We start from the raw sequence: 20,525 nt of genomic DNA on the forward strand, positions 1-20,525 counted from the left end.
TCTAGAGAAAATGTTAAACCTGTATTATTATCAAAGGATTTTTTCTTTTGGTCTAGTCTCAGGTTCAGGAAGAGACTCTGATTTTATACAAAGGGTATAATGCAGTCATACAAATTTTCAAAACTACCACTGGAGAAGTTTTACCACTTTCTGCAATTGCTTCTTGGTTTTCCTGATGTATTCTAAAGGAGCTAAAAGACAGCGTTAACCAAAGAGTTCCATAAATTAAAATTTTCATTCCCTCACATAGCTTTGACACTTTTTACTAGTTTAAGCAAGACTGAGATGTAAAGGAGTTACTGTTTTCCTACTGTGTTCCTACCATATAATGTACTGTTACTGTATTATCTGTCCAGAATAACTGCTATGGCAGGACAGAAAGCTTCTCTATATCCTGTTCCTGCAGAAAATACAAGAGGGAAAAGAGTTCTGGTCACTGGCAGCTGGGTTCAGGAAGCAGAAAAATGGGACCCTTTCAAACCAGAAAAAGGCTTTAGGCTTGACAGTGAATCAGCAAGGGACAGGGACAATGGCCATTTCCTGAAAATGGAGGAAAGGAGGCATCAAGGCCTTTCCCAGAACAAAAGTATTATTGGAAGAAGATCTCTTGTTAAGCTCAAGATGGTGTTGAGATTTGGCAAGAATTAAATGCCATCTGACAGCTAGTGTTACACCAAAAAATATCTTGCAGGTCTTAAGAAAGGGAGCATATTTTGCCTATCACTAATTTGTAATTATAGAACAGTCCTATTAGCTTGAAACCAAAAAGCCTGCAGGAGTAAAAACCAACAGTCTTTAAAATTGCCCTTACAGGAATGTTCTTTAAGGGAGTTATTAATGTGGCCACATAGTTATTTCAGAACTTGCTAAATCTCTTTAACCATAGCCCAGTAATATGCCCTCATTTACCTTCTATTTGAACTGCAGTATATGGTAAAACAGAATTGAAGTTGCATCAGACTATTTGTCACGGCTTCCTCTGACAACTTCAAAGTTATATCTACCTCAAAACAAGTTTCCAAATCAGCAGGATGGAAGATATTTATGTGTGAAGAATGATGAAAACGTGGAATTTTATTGTAGTTTTGTTTTGGCTGTGGTTTGTATCTGGTCTTGATTTTCTTACTGTTTTATATTTGAAGGCTTGGAAAGGGGAGATAGATCAGTAATGCACTGACAGTGATTCACTAGTTAGAAAATACTGATAGAAGAAAGTTGGGATCTTGACATTGGAAAGAAATTTTTATGTAGAAAGTGGTTATAATATGCAGTAGTCATATGGAATTTTACTTTCTGCTTTTGGTGACCTAGAAGTATTGTGCAGTTATTTGAAATTTACCTCCCTATCTTTTTGAAAGTTTCCTCCGGATCTCATTTTTATCCCATCACAATATACTGCTTTTAGGCAGATAAAGAGGGATTTTAGCAAAAGTGGGAAAGGAATAAGCCAGAACCAACCCTGTTCTTAAGGAGAAGGCCTGTGTCTCTTAAACCTTGTCCCCCCTGCAGACTTGGAAGGCAGAGAGGTGCTGGCTCGTTGCATGGAGAGTCTGCTGGCTCTTTGCATGGAGAACTTGCATCAGATTCAACAACTACTCACATGGAGTAGGGCTGAGGAGCACAGTGGGGAATATTTCCAGTCTTTGTTTTAGCCTTTTACCACAGCTATCTTTGTGTTTATATGTTCTTTAATAGCTGAAGTGGACGGGGCACTGTCAGTTTAAATCTTGGTGAATGTTGTCTGGAGGAGAGGGTAAGGAAAAAAAAGAACAGTGAGATGCCACAGTTTCACAGGGAAAATTGCCTAGTCTCTGTAACCCTGTATCTGGCTTTAGCTAATGATAGCACTCATTTCAGGCACTCTAAAAATAACAAGCAAGCAAAACAGGGAAGAAATGCAGTTATAGATACAAGTCAGCTTTTAAATGATTTTTAATAATAGTAGGTAATATAATCATCTGCCTCACAGATTTATGAAGCTCTGCTTTTCATGATACTTAAGAGTTTCAATTCCAGAATTGCTATGTAATAGACATAATATTTTGAAACAGCAAATCCACTGCACAGAAATGCTAGTCTAAAGGAAAAATGTGAGGGCAGGAGGAAGGGAAGGAAGGAAATCTCAAACTGTCCTGCAATATCCAATATAGAATGACAGAAGAATCAAGTGGCCTTTTTTCCTTAAAATTGACATCTTGTGTCTGAAAGTGGTATTCAGTACGGCAATATTCTTTCACTGCTTTTTGGTAATATTACATGTTTAAAAACTCCTACTTTATGGCCATGTCTCAGTGGTTTTATAATGATGAAATAAAGAAGGAAATACAAGGCAGAATGTACACACCAGGGTGAGAGCAGATTCTCTTGTGAAACATAAGGTTGATTTATTTATTTATTTTGCTGCTTTTACTCCTGTTGTCAGTATTTGCTGGAGGCAAATGGCTTTTCAGACATGGAAATATGAAGGGGGTGGTGAACTATTCCTCCTGTGCACTGGAGTAGCTTTGGGTGTAGGACAGTGGTTCTACAAGTGAGTGTTCTCCATGTGGAGCAGGAAGGAGAGAAATGGTAATGCCCAGGCACTGGAGATGAGCAAAGTCAAGCAGAGAAATGTACATTGCCCTTAAAGTGAGTCCACAGCAGATCACTTCTAGCTAGATTAAATGGGCAGGAAGGCCAGCAGCTGGGACTTCACCCTGTAAAAATCTAGCTTGATGTAAGGTAATAATATAATAGACATTTGTTTGGAGCACATAATTATTTATTATAATTATTATAATGTGTGTTCTCTGATATTTGACCTTGCCCTGACTGCCTTTTGGTATTGTTTAGCTTAATTTGCTCTCCTGCTGCCCTTTATTTACTAGCTGGATGTACAGAATGATGTATTAGATTAGATAGATAGATAGATGGAATTAGAATACAAGAATGTTCATACTTCCTGTTCTTGTTTCTGTTTCTTACTCACAACAAAAAGTGAGGGGTCCTTTTCAGAAAAATTGCATTATAGAGTGACTCCCTGCCCCCAGGGGACAGAAAAAAGACAAACAATATTAATGCAAAGGGAACATACCTGCCACAGTCCCTCTGCAAAACACACTGCCTGTGTTTCTGTCAGTACCACTGTGTCCAAATTAAAATAAGCATCTCACTCTTTGAATAAAACATACCCTTAAAAAGTAATGTTAATGTGCTGCTCAGCAGTCACAGCTAATCTTCTTATGGAGATTGCGCTGAAACTAAGCTGAGGGCCAAAGTAAATCAGGCTTTGATTTTTAATGATGGATGTTTCTGGAACAGAATGTATCAATCCCAGACAGAAATCAGAGCTGAGGTGGAGATAAGGTCAAAAATATGTATTTGTAACACTAGGGAGGGGAATAGTATTGGTGGAATGCTTCTTCTAAAAAAACAAAACAAAACCCACAAATAAAAAAAATGCATAGAATTTCTGGCCTATGTTTGCACTTTATAAACAATCAAACTGAAAATTATGGAAAAAAGGAGCCCAGATACTTGAGAAGCCATGTTTGACTTTGGGAAACTTCCATGTGGGGCATCTTCTAACCCAATGAAGAATTCCCTGGGCATTTGGGAACACAGATCTAAATAGTTTGCTAATTCCCTGTAAATCCCCAAACTGAAGAATACTCCATATTCCACAATATTTTTGTATGTCTGTGCATTTAATGTAATACAACTGTCAAGATACTTTTACATGCCTGTCACAGAGGGTGAAAGCCCTGAATGACAGTGGATAATTGCATCTCTCTGATTTCCAGGATCAGGTATCAGGCAAATACTGAAGAACTTTAAGCATTTCTTGAAAGACTACCCAGCAATTTATTTGAGTGCTCTGTTGAATTGGAAGTTGAAAAGCCCCAGTTCAAAAAAGGAATTAAAACAAACACTTAAGTGTAGAGAAAAGGAATTGCCAAGAAGTTGACCTCTGCACTGAGAGAAACAACAGCCAGGACCTCCCTGTGCTGCCCAGACCTGGAAAAAGGAGAGGGAGTCCTTCCTAGTGTTGTCAGTTTCCATGGGGTGAAAAGTGGGCAAACAACTGCATGACTCAAGGGAGAGAAACAGGATGGGTTAGGGGTAGTTTCAGTTCATCATTTCCCTAAGAAAAATAAGAAAATTTCTATATACACTACTGACAGTGACAGTCTGCTCTACGTACTGTCAACTAAAAAAAAAAAACAAAACTAAAAGAGCAAGCTGATTGTCTAAGGAATGAATTCCTTATATGTCTTCTATTTTTACATCTTCCTATTGCATAAACAGTACCATGGTTACCTCTTACTCTGTCATGGTTTGATGGTGCTGTCTTTCCTAAATCTTGCTGTTTGTCCTTCTCCACCTTGTCCTTTGTTTCCAGTGGCAGACGGATGAAGAAGAGGATGTTGAGGTATGGTTCTCTGAAAAAGCATGTCATCCTGTGTCTCCTGTGTGCTGTGGCATCTAATTTCTAACTCAGATAGTATGGACTGCTCAACTCCATCTGCTCAACTGAAACTATGAACCAAACATTTTTCTCATACCTTTTTGTCTCAATCATAAGAATGCATTTTTACAGTCAGCTTTAACCATATGCATACCTGTCCTCTTGAATAAAGATATCCCTATCCGAGGCCTTAATAATTTTAAGTTTCCTCATTTCTTTTCCTTTCTGTCTGTAATGTACTGCAAATTATCCCCATTACCCAAAACATCAGTGATCTAAATGTTATGGGGATCATAAGTTACCTTGGGCTATGGATTACCAGGATAATTTCATACTCATTAAGTAATGGTATTATTTTATAAAGTGTTCAAAAGCATCAGGATATAGAGATGTTAAGCAAATCATAATTGTTTGCCTTGCTGTATAAATTGAGAATGAGACACTTCAGTCATCATAGAGGTGAGCCATGGAGTAGTTCATGTATCTATCATAAAGTGCTCCTGAAGGTGGTGTTCTAGCTATATTCATAATAAAATGGTTTATTGACTTGAGGAGCATCTTTTTTGCAATGCATTTTTTGTTCAGCATTAGAGCTTTCTTCAATTTGCTGGACATAAACAATGTGGTTTAATGCTCACTGTTTCATAGTGGTGGTCATTTGCTCAACAGGCTGGGGTTTGGGCAGCAGTTTATGGCAACATGTGAAAATTAAGGAAATTAAATAAAACCTTCGGCTCTAGAGCTTCGCCCCTAGTGATGGTTTGTGCTGTAGAGCTTGGGGCACAGAAAGAAAATTACATGAATTTGCCTGTTTATGCCAAAATGTAACTAACCTAAGTGAATAGGAACTAACAGTTATGTGAAGGCTTTATCCTTTGGGATTTTTTTGAGATTGTATTGATTAGCTGAACAACCCACTTTGTATAAGAGAGTAGTCTTAATGCAAAAACGGCATGCATTTTCATAGGAGTTTTTCTCTAATATTTTTCTGTCTCTTAATTTCACATGTGAAACTCTAGCACTTGCATACTTTTCACATCAAAATGTAGCGAGCTAATATTTTAACAAGAAAACAAACTTCTCACCATCAAAAATAGGTCTCGTACTGGTATGTTTAGCTCAGTGCCTTGTATGGATTATTGTTTTGCTACTCAGTTAACTTGCTATCTTACCCCAAAAAGTCACTATGTTAAAATAGAATCATCTTATCATTGGTTTCCAGATTAAACATTTTCAATTTTCAGTCTTGACATGGGGACTTGGTCAAAGCTCTGAAAGTAGGGCCCAGTCTTTTCTTTCAATTTACCATTCTCTGACAGAAGGGCTTTGCAGGTTTGCATCCCTTTGACTGACTGGCTTGATATCACCAAGTGAAAAATTAATGTTGTTTATTATGCAAAGGAAGAAGAGAATGCAGCACTTGTCCTTTCATCTGTGCTGAATTAGTCAGAGTAAGAAAGATTAAAAGGAAAAACATAACATATTTCGGTGTCTGATGCTGGGCTGATATGACTGAGAGTACCGAGGTTTATTGTTATCTGTTGATGCCTGTTTGCTGTCAACAGGGTTGGTATTTCCTGCAGCCAGGGCTGTATTTTCCATGTGCTTTGACCTTTCTGTAGATAAGATCGTAGTGGCGAACACCAGCACCCAAGCCCTTTGCAAGCAGAGTCTGGGAAGGGAGAGCAGCCCAGCAATGCAAGACCTTCTCCTCAGAAAGTACCCATTTCTGTTGCTCCCACCCGCTCCTAGATGGTTGTTTGGGTAATTGGTGGGGCTGCTGCAGCACCACACTGTGTGTGCCCAGCTAGTGTAGCTGCTGTTGTTCATGCAGTCGTGGTGACAGGGAACCAGAGGGCAGATTCCTCAATCTCTTGTAAGGTTTTGTTTGTTCTTCTAACTTCTGACTGCAATTTTTGTGTTTTGGCCATGAAATAATTGGGCTGCATGTTTTGGGACCAGGGATTTTTTAAGTGTTAGTGGTAATGTGTTGTTACGTGTAGAGAATTGTGTTTTAGAGCAGTTTGGGAGCTTTCTGTGCAGCAAGGCAGAGAGGCAAGAGGGAAAGGCGTCTCTTCCTAGACCACTCTCCCCATTTTGCCTTGCTACTGAAAGTTGATTGTAGAGAGAAAAAAAAAGCAATTTCTTTCTTCTGTTGGGTCTCATGCTGTTCCTCTCAGCATTATGCCTGACCCCAGATCAGGCCCAGTCTGGATCGAAGGTTTCAAAGCAAGTCTTTGCTTTGTACCTTTTACTCTCAGACATAAGGTCAAAATTACAAAGCTCGAGCTAATGCATCTGTTTTTCCTCTGACTTCTGTCACCCTGGTTCAGGTTTATTTCTGGTCAGGGTGAATACTCTGGGAGAGGAGCAACTGTTGCTGGGCTCTTTTGGAAAGAGCTGCACTCCAAACCAAGCCTGGGAGGACACTTTTTTCCTTGCGATTTGCAGTCGAGACTCTGGCCTATTGTCCATGCTGTTCTCAGTTGAAACAACAAATCCTTTTCCTCCTGCAGTCTGGCAAGTTCTCCAGCAGCTCTCCGCCCTGCCAGAGCCAGCCACAGGGCCTGCAGTATGCTGAGGATGCTGCCGAGCACGAGAACATGAAGGCTGTGCTGAAGACCTCCTCCGTGGGCGGGGAAAGCACCATGGCGCTCGGCGTGCGCACTCGGAGCCGGGCCAGCCGAGGTAAGCGCCAAGGTTCCCTCTGGGCCACATTTCTTGTGCTGTGGTAGCCATGCAGGGGCCCAAATGTGGGTCATCTCCCTCTTGGGTAGCACTCACAGCTGAAAAGGTGGAAGGGGAAGGAGAACATCCCAGTGGTAGAAGTGATTTGGGGCATGGGAATGAAGAAGAATTTACCTGAAGTTTGAATACAGCCAGAGTAGGGGCGTCAGGAGTCCAAGCCTGCAGAAATTCTCAATTCTCCCCGCACGATGATGGTAACTGCCCATTAACACCTCAATCCTTGTTCTCATCATGAAAGCAAAACGGGCCATCTGGAGAATTCAGGATGTGGTTTTCCCTTTATTTTCAATAGAACCGAGTAGAAAGTAGCAATTCAAATTCAAGTGAAAAGACCTTGCAGCATTTTATGAATGGGGAGAGGAAAATGGGTAGGAAAAAGATGATGTCTCTTTTAACCACCTCCCTGCTAAACTGCAAAGGTAATGGATACTTGCTTTTGTCTTCCCCTCACCACTCCCATACATGTAATACATGGAAGATGGTTTTGAAGTAAAGGTGATGCACCAAAATTCAAGGCTTCATTTTCCTGCTCTGGTATTTCTTCTCCTTCATATCTGGATATCTTATACTTTCTTGATACTTTTTGATACAACTGAGAGCACATCCACAGCATCCACCTCTCTGTGTGTGTGTAGTTTATTAAGGCTTGAAATCATGACCCTGTCTAATTCAGAGGTTTCACAGCCCCAATGTAAGAAGCCAGTCAGCTAACTAAAGTACGAAGATTAAATAATTCAAGCTGCAGTGCAACAAGCCGAACAGCTGAAGTAATCCACTGAATGCTAACAAGGAGATTGTCCTGATTGTGAGAGTCAGCTTGTGTTCCCCAGAAGAACAGCAGAGGCAGGAGATGGGTGAGCCAGACAGGAGCTTGTCAGGAGCACTGTTGTAATACAACTCCTCCTGACAAGAGCTAGGAGACAAGGCAGCAGAGTAAAGGCCTAATCAAAGCTATTGTTTATGGACTTCAGGGATGTTACATGGCGTGGCCTTGTTGGTGATTTCTTAGCTGCTTGCAATTGTACCACACCCACTGTTCTGCAAAGTTCACTGTCAGTGTTCGCACTGCACACTAGCCTTCAAATTATTTAAAAACAAAACGCACACAGAACAGTAGTCAGTAGTGGAGGAACCCAAAGATGTGTTACACAATGCTCTGTGGAGTAAGGAGCTCCAGAGCCTTGGATTCGGAAACATGGGTCACTTGTTTGTTTGTGGTTTTAACCAAAATTGCTTTCAGCTTTTCAGCTTGCTGACAACTCTTCCACTCGTAGCAGAGCACAGTCATGCCAGGACACATACAGCTCTGTAATAAGGTGAATTCTTCATTGTGATGAGACATGTCAAACCAGACCTTGTGCCCTTTTCTTGTCTCCTTTGCACTAGGTTATTATACAGATGCTCAGAAATTGTTCTTTGTTCCTTTCTTTCAGTACAAAGGACCTGTATTTCTGATTTCCATCAATCTCTCAGATGTGCCATGTCTTCTAGTGTCTTTTTAATAGGAGCAGAGAGAAACATGGTCACACAACACTATCCATCCTTGGCTTATAGGCAGCCTCTAGCAGGCATTTGCCAGTTGTGTGGTCAAGAGCAAGACACTGAGGCTGAAAGGAATAGAGAGTGTGTGTGTGTGTGTGTGTATACTATATATATATGTAGTAATTGCTTTTGAGCTCTCGGCTCTCTGCTGGTGCAGCAAAGAGTCTGGGGTATTATTTAGAAATATTCTCCATTAGGCAGAGTCTTCTCCTTTGATTGAATTGAGGTTGGGATGACTGAGCTGCCTGCTGTAATTTCCCAAAAAACCCAATTGCAAAACCAAAGTGACGCAAGAGGTTTTTCCTGTCTTTTTTCCCCTGAATTCACTTGCTGGGCTTTTCCAGGCCGTATCGGTTCGTGGAATGCTGGCAACGACGATTCACCAAACGCAACGGATGACGCGGCGGATGAGATCATGGACCGCATTGTCAAGTCCGCCACCCAAGTGCCAAGCCAGCGAGCGGTGCCTAGAGAGAGGAAGCGGTCACGAGCAAATAGGAAGTCGTGTGAGTATAAATAAGAAAACATGCAAATATTTATGTATACTGGTGTATGATCCAGGCCTTTGGTAGGCAGACATGCATTGGAAGTGGCTTGAGTGTGTGATGGTGATTGGCTTATGTTCCTCTTGCTATAGTTTAAACAATGTTGTATGCAGTGGGTGACTCTGTCTTCTACAGAACTTGAAATGTCCTTAGCAGACAGACAAGAATGGTTTATGGTGCTTTATGACAGTACCTATGCATAACTAGAGAAGTCAGATCAGGACCTCAGATGGAGACTGCTTAAAATGCTGTAACCTACTGTGAACTGGCATAAAGATTAATAGTTGTGTCTGTAGCTGAATTTATTCATAAAGCAAAAAGTAGTTTGAGATATTTCGCCTTTTAAAATCTTTCTCTCTCGTGCTGTGTGCTATCTTTCCGCAGCCCTGAAAACAAAATGTCTACTGCTGCTTGGCTGCAAAGTGATTATAGAGGAGTTTAACTTCCACTGGGAAGAAAAGGTAGCACATTTATAAGGTGGTCTTTCAATGGTGTAGTGTGGCCTTGGGGCTGAGCTGCGGCACCCAAGTTTGAGGAGTTTGGTTTCATGCTTTAGTAAACCCAATGTTTAAGAGGTGATGAATTTTCTGGGTTTGTTGGTTTTTTTTCTCATGTGCAGAAACTTGTACAAATACTATGAGAAGGATAACTACTGAAAGAACGTAAGATTTTAGTGTTTAACATCATTAACCATATGTGGCTTTTTGACTACCTTTCCATCCATTTTTTTAGCATTTCTGGGAAGTTAGGACAAAGAGGAGACAACAACAGTGAGTGAAAAATGACACAGATTTCCTTTTTTGTGGAGTTGTTCTAACATAATGGGTGATCAAAGACATTTGGTATTTGCTATAAACTAGCTTGTGCTGAAAGCATATTCACTTTCCCCAATATGCTAAGAAAAGAACTTCTGCATGTAGCAAGAGCAGAAGAAAAGTGGACACTCTGGTCAGATGAGCCACTCTCTAAAAAAGAAAATGAGCTGACACTGGATTGTCTGTCTTACTTTCTGTCATACACAGTGCCTTACCTCTTTGTGGCATCACCTGCTCCTACCCACTTCCCCACACAGTTCTGGTGTTCTGCACGTGCTGACTGCTGCAGTTGGCTTGTGCATAGCAAATAAATCTCCTGTATGTTTGCCTATTTCCATGGTTTATCCCTATTTCCATGGTTTATCCCATGCTGAAATATTTCCTCTGTTAGCAACACTGTCTGCATACACACATATACCAAAACCTCTTATTCCTAATTTTTGCCAGATACCTTTTTCCCAAGGAAGCACTTGCTGCAGAAACAACAGAACAGGATAATAATGATAATAAAAATACTATATATTTTTCAACTGAACTGTCTTTTATACTCAGTAAAAACATTAACAGGGATTAAACAGTCAGTAAATGTTTAGGCTGGGACTGATTTCCATTGTAATTAATCATGATAGAATTCAGCTCTTGTGCTTGCTTGTTCTTTGAGATCTGGATGAGACTTAAGTGGGCTAAAAGACAGTTTCAAAACAAACATAAAGTTCAGTAGTTTAGTGTCCCTTTTAGCTGACATGTGCAGAAGTGTGGAAGGAGAACATCCTAACTGAGCTGTTTCACTCTGATAGGTAGTCAATATACCTGGATGATGAATTAATGAAGTAGTATATCTTTAAAATACACTCAGCTGGACTGATAATATGACATCTCCAAGAAATGAAGAGACATCAGCCCTTGCTAATGCATGATGTGAGTTAAATGAGAAGAAGACATTCCAGTTAGAAACACATAAACATACAAGAAAGTAGATTTTTAGGCATATCTCAATGATTTAGATTAGTAGGCACTATAATATTTATTACCTGTAGAACAAAAAGACCCTATTATCTAATAGGTTTGATTCACCACCTTCAATCTTCAGACTCCCATACATGTCTTTTGGCTTTTGCCATGAGCTTGGTATTCAATCTATTCACAGACATCAAAGAGAAACTCACTTGAAAGGAATGATTTTTTTTCCCTGTGCATCATATTGCATACATCTCATTGCTTTCAGTACACAACTGGAAACCTTGTCAGGCTCACTTAGCATTCAGCTAAGATTTTAGTGAGCATGAAATGAGATGCATGTTTTTAGCAAAATCAGAAACCCAAAAGATTTATATGCAGTTGCACTATAAACATTTGCTGTGGTTCCAGCAGAAGGTTCTCATGGGCAAGAGATTTTTTCCCATAAAAAAAGACAGTGAAATGTGAAGTAAAAAAAAGAAATTAATCATTCAAGTCATTTATAGCTAGGGGAAAGCAGAAATAGGTTTATGGAAAAGGTTATGTTAAATTCAGGAAGCAGTTGCAATGGGAAAATGAGACATCTTGACATGTTCATTTGAAGCATTTTACCTTTTGTGGGTGTTGAGCAGCGTGACCATATCTGGTATGTAGAGAGCTTGGTTAGGGGATAATGATGTAGAAGAGTTTGAAAGCTTGGGCTAATCATCAGAACTATAAAATGGGAGGAGGAATAAGGCAGGGAGTCATCCCACAAAAGACAGATGGAAATGTCTGTATCTGTTGGTTGAAGATAGGAAGGGTCACTGATAAATCAAGATATGACTAGTAGGAAGGAATTTGTTCAGTGGGAGCTGAAGTGAATTACAGAAATCTAAGGTACATGGTAAGTGCATAACAACTGATGATCTGAAGAGAGAGATTCTGTGCTAGACCTTTACACTGTGGAAGATCTTCAGGATAAAATTTGTCATTTAGAGTTACAGTAACCAACTGGAAGTCACTGCCTTATGACAGTCGTTCAGTGACCTGCCTACCAGATATCCTAGAGTGGCATTATATCTGAGACAATAACATTGCAGTTGTATTTGTTCATCAGAAAGCCACAGGATTGAATGAGCCACAGAAACTGAAATGTTCTGTCACCCCCTCGAGGTAATTGTTCAGAGACAGCTTCAAAGCAAGTTCCCATGGGAAGATTTTTCTGACTTTTTTCCTCTTATGTTTATATTCTGTGTGTAAAAAACAGACCCCAGCCACTAGAGATGTCAGTTCAGCATGTTTTAAAAGCATAAAAATTAAGCATTAAATTAAGTTGAAAATACACTGTTTCTGTTCTTGAAGTTTGAGGGCAGCTTTCTGCAAGAAGGTTTTCTATAACATTATAGGGAGCTGTTCAACTTAGCAATGAAATAAAGATAATGTAATTAGGATTGTCTGGTTCTCCTATAAGTTTAGGAAAGCCTTCCCAAAGGGTGCTATAACAAACAATGAGTGCAAGGGAAAGTTGGGATAAGGAAGTTTTAAGAATCACTCTACTTGATAATCCAAATTTCATAAAGACTAGCAGTATCATCCATAAGATACAATTTTTACTTAAGTATATTTATTTAAAGAGCTCCCCCACAACTCCATAATAGAAAATAGGAATACTGTTTTCTTTCTTGTCCTGGCTGTCTATTTAAATATTGATCCCTTAACAGAAAACCAGTCTGCTCAGAATTAGACTCTTGCTGAGGTGCCATCTCTGTGTCGGTCTCATTGAACTGGATGGAACTGTCTCAGGAGAATGATACAATTCCTATGAGTCAGCATCAGGAAAAATCATACTCCAGTTTATTATTAAACATGAATAAGCATATGGAAGATATTTGCACTAATTCCGACATACATAAGGCAGCACTTGTGAATGCTGAGCTAAACAGGGTTATATATTTGAAAGGAAATAGCTCTTTAAAGATTGCTTGACTACTCAGCAGTTTTTGCATCTAGATCTTCATCTGACCCTGGATGATGAACTATAATGTAGGGCCGGGTGTGACTGGGATTTGATGATGAGTAGCACAGTGATGGTTTTATCAGATGCTGCTGGAGACACTGCATGGGGATGGCACAGAGTGAGAGGCTTGTTTTCCCACACAGTGTTTTATCTCTGAGTGTCTCTGTGTGTGTGCACACTCCTGTTATTCTTAGATTTTATTAAAATTGAAAATCTGCTTTAGATTTGAGTTAGTGAAGAGGGTTTGGAACACATAATAATTGAATCACAATTTAATCTAATATTCGAGTGATATAACTTAATCAAACTGATTTGTGATGTTTAAAAAAGAGACAGACATGATAATGCCTTGCTCTTCTATCAGGCTTTGAAATCATGTGCTAGCCTACTAATACAGACCCTTGAGGTATGGAAACATCTCATAAGGATTTATTGATTTATTTGTATAATGGCTTGCAGGGAGTAAAAAATTCTTGCAATCATGATGCAGAAATGGGTCTAAGGCACCACCCAAGTAGGTGGAGATAGGAACTGAGTCAAGTTTACCTGAATCTGAGACAAATAAACTCAGGGCTGGTGGATTAAATTTAACTGCAGAACATGCTAGGTCAGGTATTTCATACTGAAAAAGTGAAATAGAAATCAGCCTGCTGTCATCAGGTGCTTAAATGTGGGAAAGAGCTCTGCCAAAGGACCAGGCATGGAGACCAGCTTTAGACAAGTTTTAGTACCACATGCAGTGCTGCTTTGGAATAAACAGGTTTGTAATCAAAATACTACATGGGACACTACTTGAATCCAAAGGCGCATGGATTTTGTTGAGCATTCATAGGGTGCATTATGTAACTTTTTCTTCATATTTTCTTTGTTATTTTCATTATTTTTCAGTTTCATGTCTCTCCACTTACTTTTTCTGGCTTTGAAAATGTACAGAAGTGCCAAAATACCAGGAGGGAGACTGTTCTTCTGGTATTTATAGCCTGACTAAGAGCAGGATTTAATGGAAATTATACTTTTAAAAAAATGAAAACCTTGCAAGAAGAAAGACTATATAAAATGCTTTAAAGGAAAACAACTTCACTTTGAATTTGCAATTAATTATTTAGGATTTGAGTAGCTGGATCCTATCAGGAGTTAGAGTATGGGGCAGAGTAATCTAGTTAGTGATGCATATTTAGGAACCATTCTTTGCATTTAGAAAAAGTAAATGTTGACTGATGGTATTCAGTATCAAAGTCTGTTTGTTCCTACACAAAGTACTGAGCCTTCAAAAGGTCAATACCCGGTTAATAAAAATGTAATTATTGAATGAAAATAGAATGCGAGATAAAGCACTTAGAGCTCTGGCAGCTGGAAGGTTATCCCCATTAGATGCCAAGATAGCTTGTGTCTTGAGTGCCTTTTAAGTAATACATTCTTCCATCCCTAGGATGGCAAGGTCTTTGCAAAAATAGGAGAACTAAACTCCGTGATCTACAATAAATAAAAACAAAACCAATAAATTTAAATTACTAAATAGTTAATGAATTACTAATAAGTACAGTTGACCACAATAAGCTGTAGAAATTGATGTATCTGATCAGGGTGAGATCTCTGTAGTCCTATATCTCATCTGTGCCAGAGGCTATACATCAAAAGCTGTAGGAGAACAAACAGGAGAGGTAGAATCATAGAAACACAGACTCATCCAGGTTGGAAAAGACCTCTAAGTTAATCAAGTCCAACCTTTGACTAAGTAACACCATACCTGCCATCATGTTGCATAACCATTAGCCATTAGCTGCATAACCCATAGAACTTACCATGAGTTTTGATAGTTATAAAATTATTTAAATCTTGAGGCTGAATAGCTGGTTCCATATTTTCTGTTTTGTCCATTGTAATTGATAACATCTGTAATTGTGATTGTTGATAGTAATACCATTTCTAAGTTGGCACACATTTATTTATGAGTGTTCAGTTTCTGCTTTACAGTGTGTGTTACAGGGGTTTTTAATAGCTTTCTTTTAAGATATCTGATCTTGACAGACAGGGGTAGACATTCTACTTTTTGCATGTTCGAATGTATAGTACCTATATATTTTGCTGGCAGTCTCCATGAGTTTCAAACTGTATCTCTCATACCTCAGCATGTCTTCAAGAGTGTTTGCCTGGTCCTAGCACTGTAGAGGAAACCTGAAATCATCCTGTACAGCTCTACATCATGTAGCCTTCAAAACAAAACGGTTTTTGAAAGGCTGGTTTAAATATCTAGTTTAAAAAATTGCTTGTAAAAGAGGCTTAAATTCATTTTCCACTCACTATTTTAGAGGAATCGGTGAGTCATTTCTAGAATGAGTTTTATTCTGATAGAAATTATTTCTTTTGGGGCTCCTAGCCTCAAACTTTCTGCTTGAAACAGCTTTTTTTTTTTAGAAGTCAGATGTCAAATTAACCCAACCTGCACCAATATGTTTATTCCTTAACTTTATGTTGGATTCCTGTACCACTACTAGAGATACTGTGGATTGTATTTGCTCAGAATGGGGCAGCATTGTTGTAATACAGCAACTGAGGAAGGGGTGAGAAGTCGCTGCATTGATGTGTTAAGTCAGAATTAAATATGCAATGTTTACAAAAACTATAAAATGTCTTTTATCCCTGTTTATTTCACTTCACAGGGGGAATAGGGATATGAACACTACACAGACATTCATAAGTACATGTACATTACAACACCCAAGCACAAAGGGGGTGGTGTAGGAACAAGGAGAAAACTGCTGCTATGCTGGGTAGTCCCGGGTGGTTTTAAAGTGGCTGTCACCTCATGGGACTAAATGCCCATCCAGGTGAAGCTGGTGTCCCCCCCAGATCTGACAGCATAGACAGACCATCCTTGTGCTGTGTTTCCAACACTGGGAGAACCAAATGCAACTTCTCATGGGCTTCTAGACGAGGATTTACAAGTGCTGGAATCTCTCTTGCCATCTCTTCCTGGCCAAGTGGCACTTCCTTAATTTCAGGAGAGAGTAGACTGCAGGTAATGTGGGGGAAACTGGCAGGAGATGAGCAGCTGATACAGAGCAAGTGATGTCAGTATTATATGTAGGAAATCAAGCTGTTCCTGTTCCCTGCCCACTGCATATTGGCATTGACATTTTCTGTATAAATACTTTCATTACAGTACACAGTTTTGCTACTTTTTCAACTGTAGTTCTGTAGGGAAAAAAAATAACTTTACTCCATTTGTTTGCATCTTACAGGAGATACAAATTGTTGTTTTCACTTTTGCCAGTTTGCTATTCACTGCATCAGTGAATTCATCTATGTTCCCCTCTGATTTTATTTTAATTGATGTATTTTAAAGGTAAAGGCTTTTGAATTCTTGTCACAGGATTAATTCCCAAAAGTAGGATACCTAATTTTTAAGTATTTAAAAAATATGGATAGTTGAGTGGCACACCATTAATCCAAAGTTGATAAGTATTTTGTTTGCTCTCTTCTGTATTAAAGTAACTTGCAAATTTATCTCCAGTCAGTAATTTATTCCTTATTTGCATCATCCTTCCTTCCTGAAAGATGATGACTTTCAGCATCCTAGTAAGAACTCTGCGGCAGTGAGTTGCTGGCTGACAAAATCACCGAGTTATTCTGGAAAGCACTTCATCTGAGAACGGGAGAATGCAGAGCGGTACCGGGCAGCTTTTCACACTGCCTTACAAAAGAAGGGCGGCCACAAACCCGATGTCCTGTGCGGCTTTCCGGAGCGTGGCGCTGCCACAGCTGCCAAAGGGAGCCCTCTGCTGCCACCAAGGAGATTAGCAGGAGGAGCTGGGAAGGCAGGGGTTTGCTTGGACACGAGTGTCAGAAGTGTTTGCAGGGAAGTCTCTCCTAGAAGAAGAACGAAAACGTTTCACAAAAAGCTATTTTGGATTTATCTTGCCCCAGCACTATGGCCAAGAAATAATTTATATAAGTATATGTATGGCTTTCGCTTTCTCTAGGCAGAATAACACCACCTGATTAGTGTAATTACAATTTCATCACAATTATTTTTCACCTGATATGATGCTTTTTATGGTTTTATTCCCCAGAGTGGATTCCTAATGGGGAAAATTAATTTGCATTCCACAGAGCCCAGGTGCTCAAACTTCGCCACAGTCCTCTGCCAAGTCACTCCCCAAGAGTCATCTCTGTGTTCAGAGCCTGATAAACCCCCTTAGTGGGTCATTTTTAAATTCCAAATGAAATGTAAAGGCTGCAGGCCTTAAACACTTACATTAGATGGTTTACTTTTTGTATCCCATCTCCTGTCTTTTTCCAACCTGTGCATTGTTAATATATGGTCTGGTCTTGAACATAGTGTATAGTGACTCAGTCATGACTCACTATATACTCAGTCATGCAGACGTGGTTGTTGGTGAGCTTTATGCACTTGATGCTTTACCTGTTATTTGTGGAATCACTTCTGACTGGTGAAGTCAAGTGAGAGAAATTATGAAAGGGGTGGCAGCAGGATTGCTTTTATTAGTAACTCTTTATAGTGGAATTCACGTAAGTCCTGAATATCAAGGGGATTGTCATAGAAGGCATTCGAAGAAGGAGTTACATCTTCTTTTCTGCTCTACTGTTGGGACTGTGGAAATTATGATCTGTGAAATACATAAAGTTGGAAACTTCAACAGTTTCAACTGCATGTTAAATATTACTTTGAAAGCCCGTATGCTCTTCATGCAGCCCAGGTTCTCTAAGGCAATGTTACTTTTTGTTCCCTATAACATAAGCCACCTGGAGATGAAAAACAAGTTTAGCTTTCCTTATGAAGTGCCAGTTTGCCCTTTCCCACTGCTAGACTCCTCTTTATGTCACAGCCACCACAAGTCATACCCAGAGGTGGTTGTGAACTACAAAATTTCTTGTTAGGAAAGACTTCTGCCATCTATGAAGTGTTGACAGGACTCAAAGCAAAGCTGCAGAATAATACATAATAATGTGTTGGTTCCAGGAGCTTTCTGTGTGGCTGACCCAGACAAAGACCACATTTCAGTTGTCTCTACTTCTTCAGAGAAGTGTGTGATATAGTCCAAAAATTCACCCACAAATCTCCATAAGAAAATCTCTACACATACTGTTATAGTATTTCTATTAAGCATTTAGGCCTACTGGTATTAAGCAATGATATGTGCATAATGAACCTATATAACCTATATACGGTGGCATAAAAATATGACAAGTATTAAAACAAGAAAATATGAGCAAGAGTGTCTGGGTTGAACTTTGGAGTTGCAAATTGCCATTGCTGGACTTGCTGTAGTAAAGCCCAAGACAATGTGTTAAATCTAAATGTATGAGAACATAGACCAAGTGTGCAAGCTGGATATGGATAGGTAACAGAAAAAAAACTCCTAAGATACATTAAATGAAAGGAGATGATGGGGCTGGCCTGCATTGTCTCTTCTAATTTGCCCTTCCTGCTGTCCTCACTGTGTAATTTACAGCCACATGGGAATTTTCTTTGTTCCAAATCAGCAACTTGCAGCTGCATTACCTTTGTAGCTGGGACCGAGGGAAAGTTCTGTGGCTGCCACGTCTTTGTAGCAGGAATGGCACTCATTCTGTGACTGCCTGAGCAGGGGAATGGTCATATCTGTTCTGCCTTACAAGTGACTCACATAAATGTAGATACACATGCCAAATGCTATTGCAAACGTAGGAATAAATGGAGCCAGTCTGGCTGATCTTTACTGTTTGTTGAATCTTTAAAAAAAAAAAAAAAAGGTAGGGAGCGAGGAAATTAGAAGTGTTATTTGCTCTTTAAGAAAACAACCAAAGCCTAGATAATTATATTCTCTGACAAAGCTATGCTTAGGGAATTACTCTTTTTTAAAACTTTTCCAGTGTAGTGTGAGGGCTATGTGTATCTGTAGATTTTGACCCAACAGGCAGAGTCAAATTCATTGAGTTCATCATAAGCACACTGCATTTTGCCAGGATATAAAATAGAGTTCTAGATTTCATGATTAACAAAGAATATCACACCCTCTAACCCCAGAAAAACAACATTTAGTTTCTTGGTTATGAGATCTCAGCGGGCTTTGCTTGTGACAAGAGTAAAAGTTATTTTCTCTCTATGTTATGTTTCTTTAGCAAATGTTTTAAAAATTGCTTGAAGAACCTAAAAGGTCGTTTGAAAGTCTTATTTTTATTGTCACTGCCTCCAAAATACATTCCATAACTCAGTTTAATGTGATCTGCAGCAGGCCAAGAGTTTTACAAGCCAAGATATTATGTCTAGTCCAGTTAGAGACACGACAAAGTTCAGTGAAGCAGGGAGAGTGAAGATCTAGGTTGAGAAATGTAATTTTGCATTGTCTATAAAACATGGAAGGAAAATCTCTCCCTGCATTCAGTTTTGATGATGAAATGTGTTCATGACCTAAGGTAGAGGAACCCTACCAAGCACTTTATGAGGAAATAGACAAATGACTGGGGACATCTGTATAACAGAATGTCAAGACAAGGTTCACCCACCTCCCACAGCAGTTATTGCTCCTGTAGATAACTCAGCTTTCTCGTGGTTTCATCACCCACAAGCCTCCATATTCAACAAGTCAGTGCAGAGAATAGTGGGGCTGGAACTTGTGTTACTCTGGATGCTGCACCCATCCACTCTATCTTCAGATGAGGAAATGTACTGTAATTTGTGTGTATTAGATACAATTTTTATATAAAGACACCCTTTATCAGACTTCCATCTCCCTAAGTACATAATACTTCAAACACTAAGTGGCTTTGTGCCAGACTGTCCTGTTGCATTGTAGGGTTAAAAGTTCCCTCATTTGAGTGTGGACCATGGTTCTGTCAGCTGTTATCCTTGCAGTTGCCTATTGATGGCAGACAGCTTTAATCTTGCCAGTAGCCACAGTACTTTGCAGTAATCGGCCCCACACGCTTAGTTTATACAAGTCAACAGCTGTCAGTTTTCATGGGAATCATTCTGTCACTGAAAAGATTCTTCACATCTTTGCTTTTTATTATTTTCTTGACGATCTCATTATGACCACCAAAGTTCTGCATTGTTTGGAGCTCTTTTTTTCCCAACTGCTGGCCTTAATACCCTAAGTCACTGGAATATCTTAAACCCAAGTTGTCATTCTCTGTATTAAAGGAGAGCTGAGTTAGAGCAGAGAGATGTTTTGTTTAATTACAGCTGTGTATGTCCCAGCAATTCATTGAGTATTGTCATTCCTACTTGTTTTGCAGTGGCACAAAAAATACAAGTCTGGGGTTGGTCTCCAGACTTCTGGCGCGAATCACACAGCAAACCCAGAACAGGGCACTTTGCCACCTGATACAAACAGGATTTCTTTTCTTCATAAAAGTCATAAAAGGGTTAATAGAAAAGGATCTCAGTCTAATACTTTAGTATGTTTGATAGGTAGGCATCTGGAGATTCAGAGACTTACCTTATTTAATGTAAAGAAGACAACTTA

At 39.4% G+C, this 20,525-nt stretch overlaps 1 protein-coding gene across 15 annotated transcripts in view; it reads left to right on the forward strand.

The window, feature by feature from the left end:
- FHOD3 (formin homology 2 domain containing 3) overlaps positions 1 to 20,525 on the forward strand; it is a 377,539-nt gene that overhangs the window by 348,507 nt on the left and 8,507 nt on the right. For 7 of the 15 annotated variants that reach the window (XM_042048634.1, XM_042048643.1, XM_042048636.1 and 4 more), the window contains 5 exons: positions 4,382 to 4,411; positions 6,964 to 7,135; positions 9,082 to 9,243; positions 9,667 to 9,743; positions 10,015 to 10,052. In XM_042048634.1, the coding sequence (XP_041904568.1) occupies positions 4,382 to 4,411; positions 6,964 to 7,135; positions 9,082 to 9,243; positions 9,667 to 9,743; positions 10,015 to 10,052 (479 nt within the window). The remainder of the gene's footprint in view (positions 1 to 4,381; positions 4,412 to 6,963; positions 7,136 to 9,081; positions 9,244 to 9,666; positions 9,744 to 10,014; positions 10,053 to 20,525) is intronic. The other 8 variants (XM_042048639.1, XM_042048641.1, XM_042048649.1 and 5 more) reach the window with 4 other exon arrangements.

This window comes from Corvus kubaryi, unplaced genomic scaffold, assembly GCF_017639235.1.
Source record: "Corvus kubaryi isolate FWS band 111438036 unplaced genomic scaffold, C.kubaryi_AGA036_p1.0 68, whole genome shotgun sequence".
NCBI classification, from domain to species: Eukaryota; Metazoa; Chordata; class Aves; order Passeriformes; family Corvidae; genus Corvus; species Corvus kubaryi.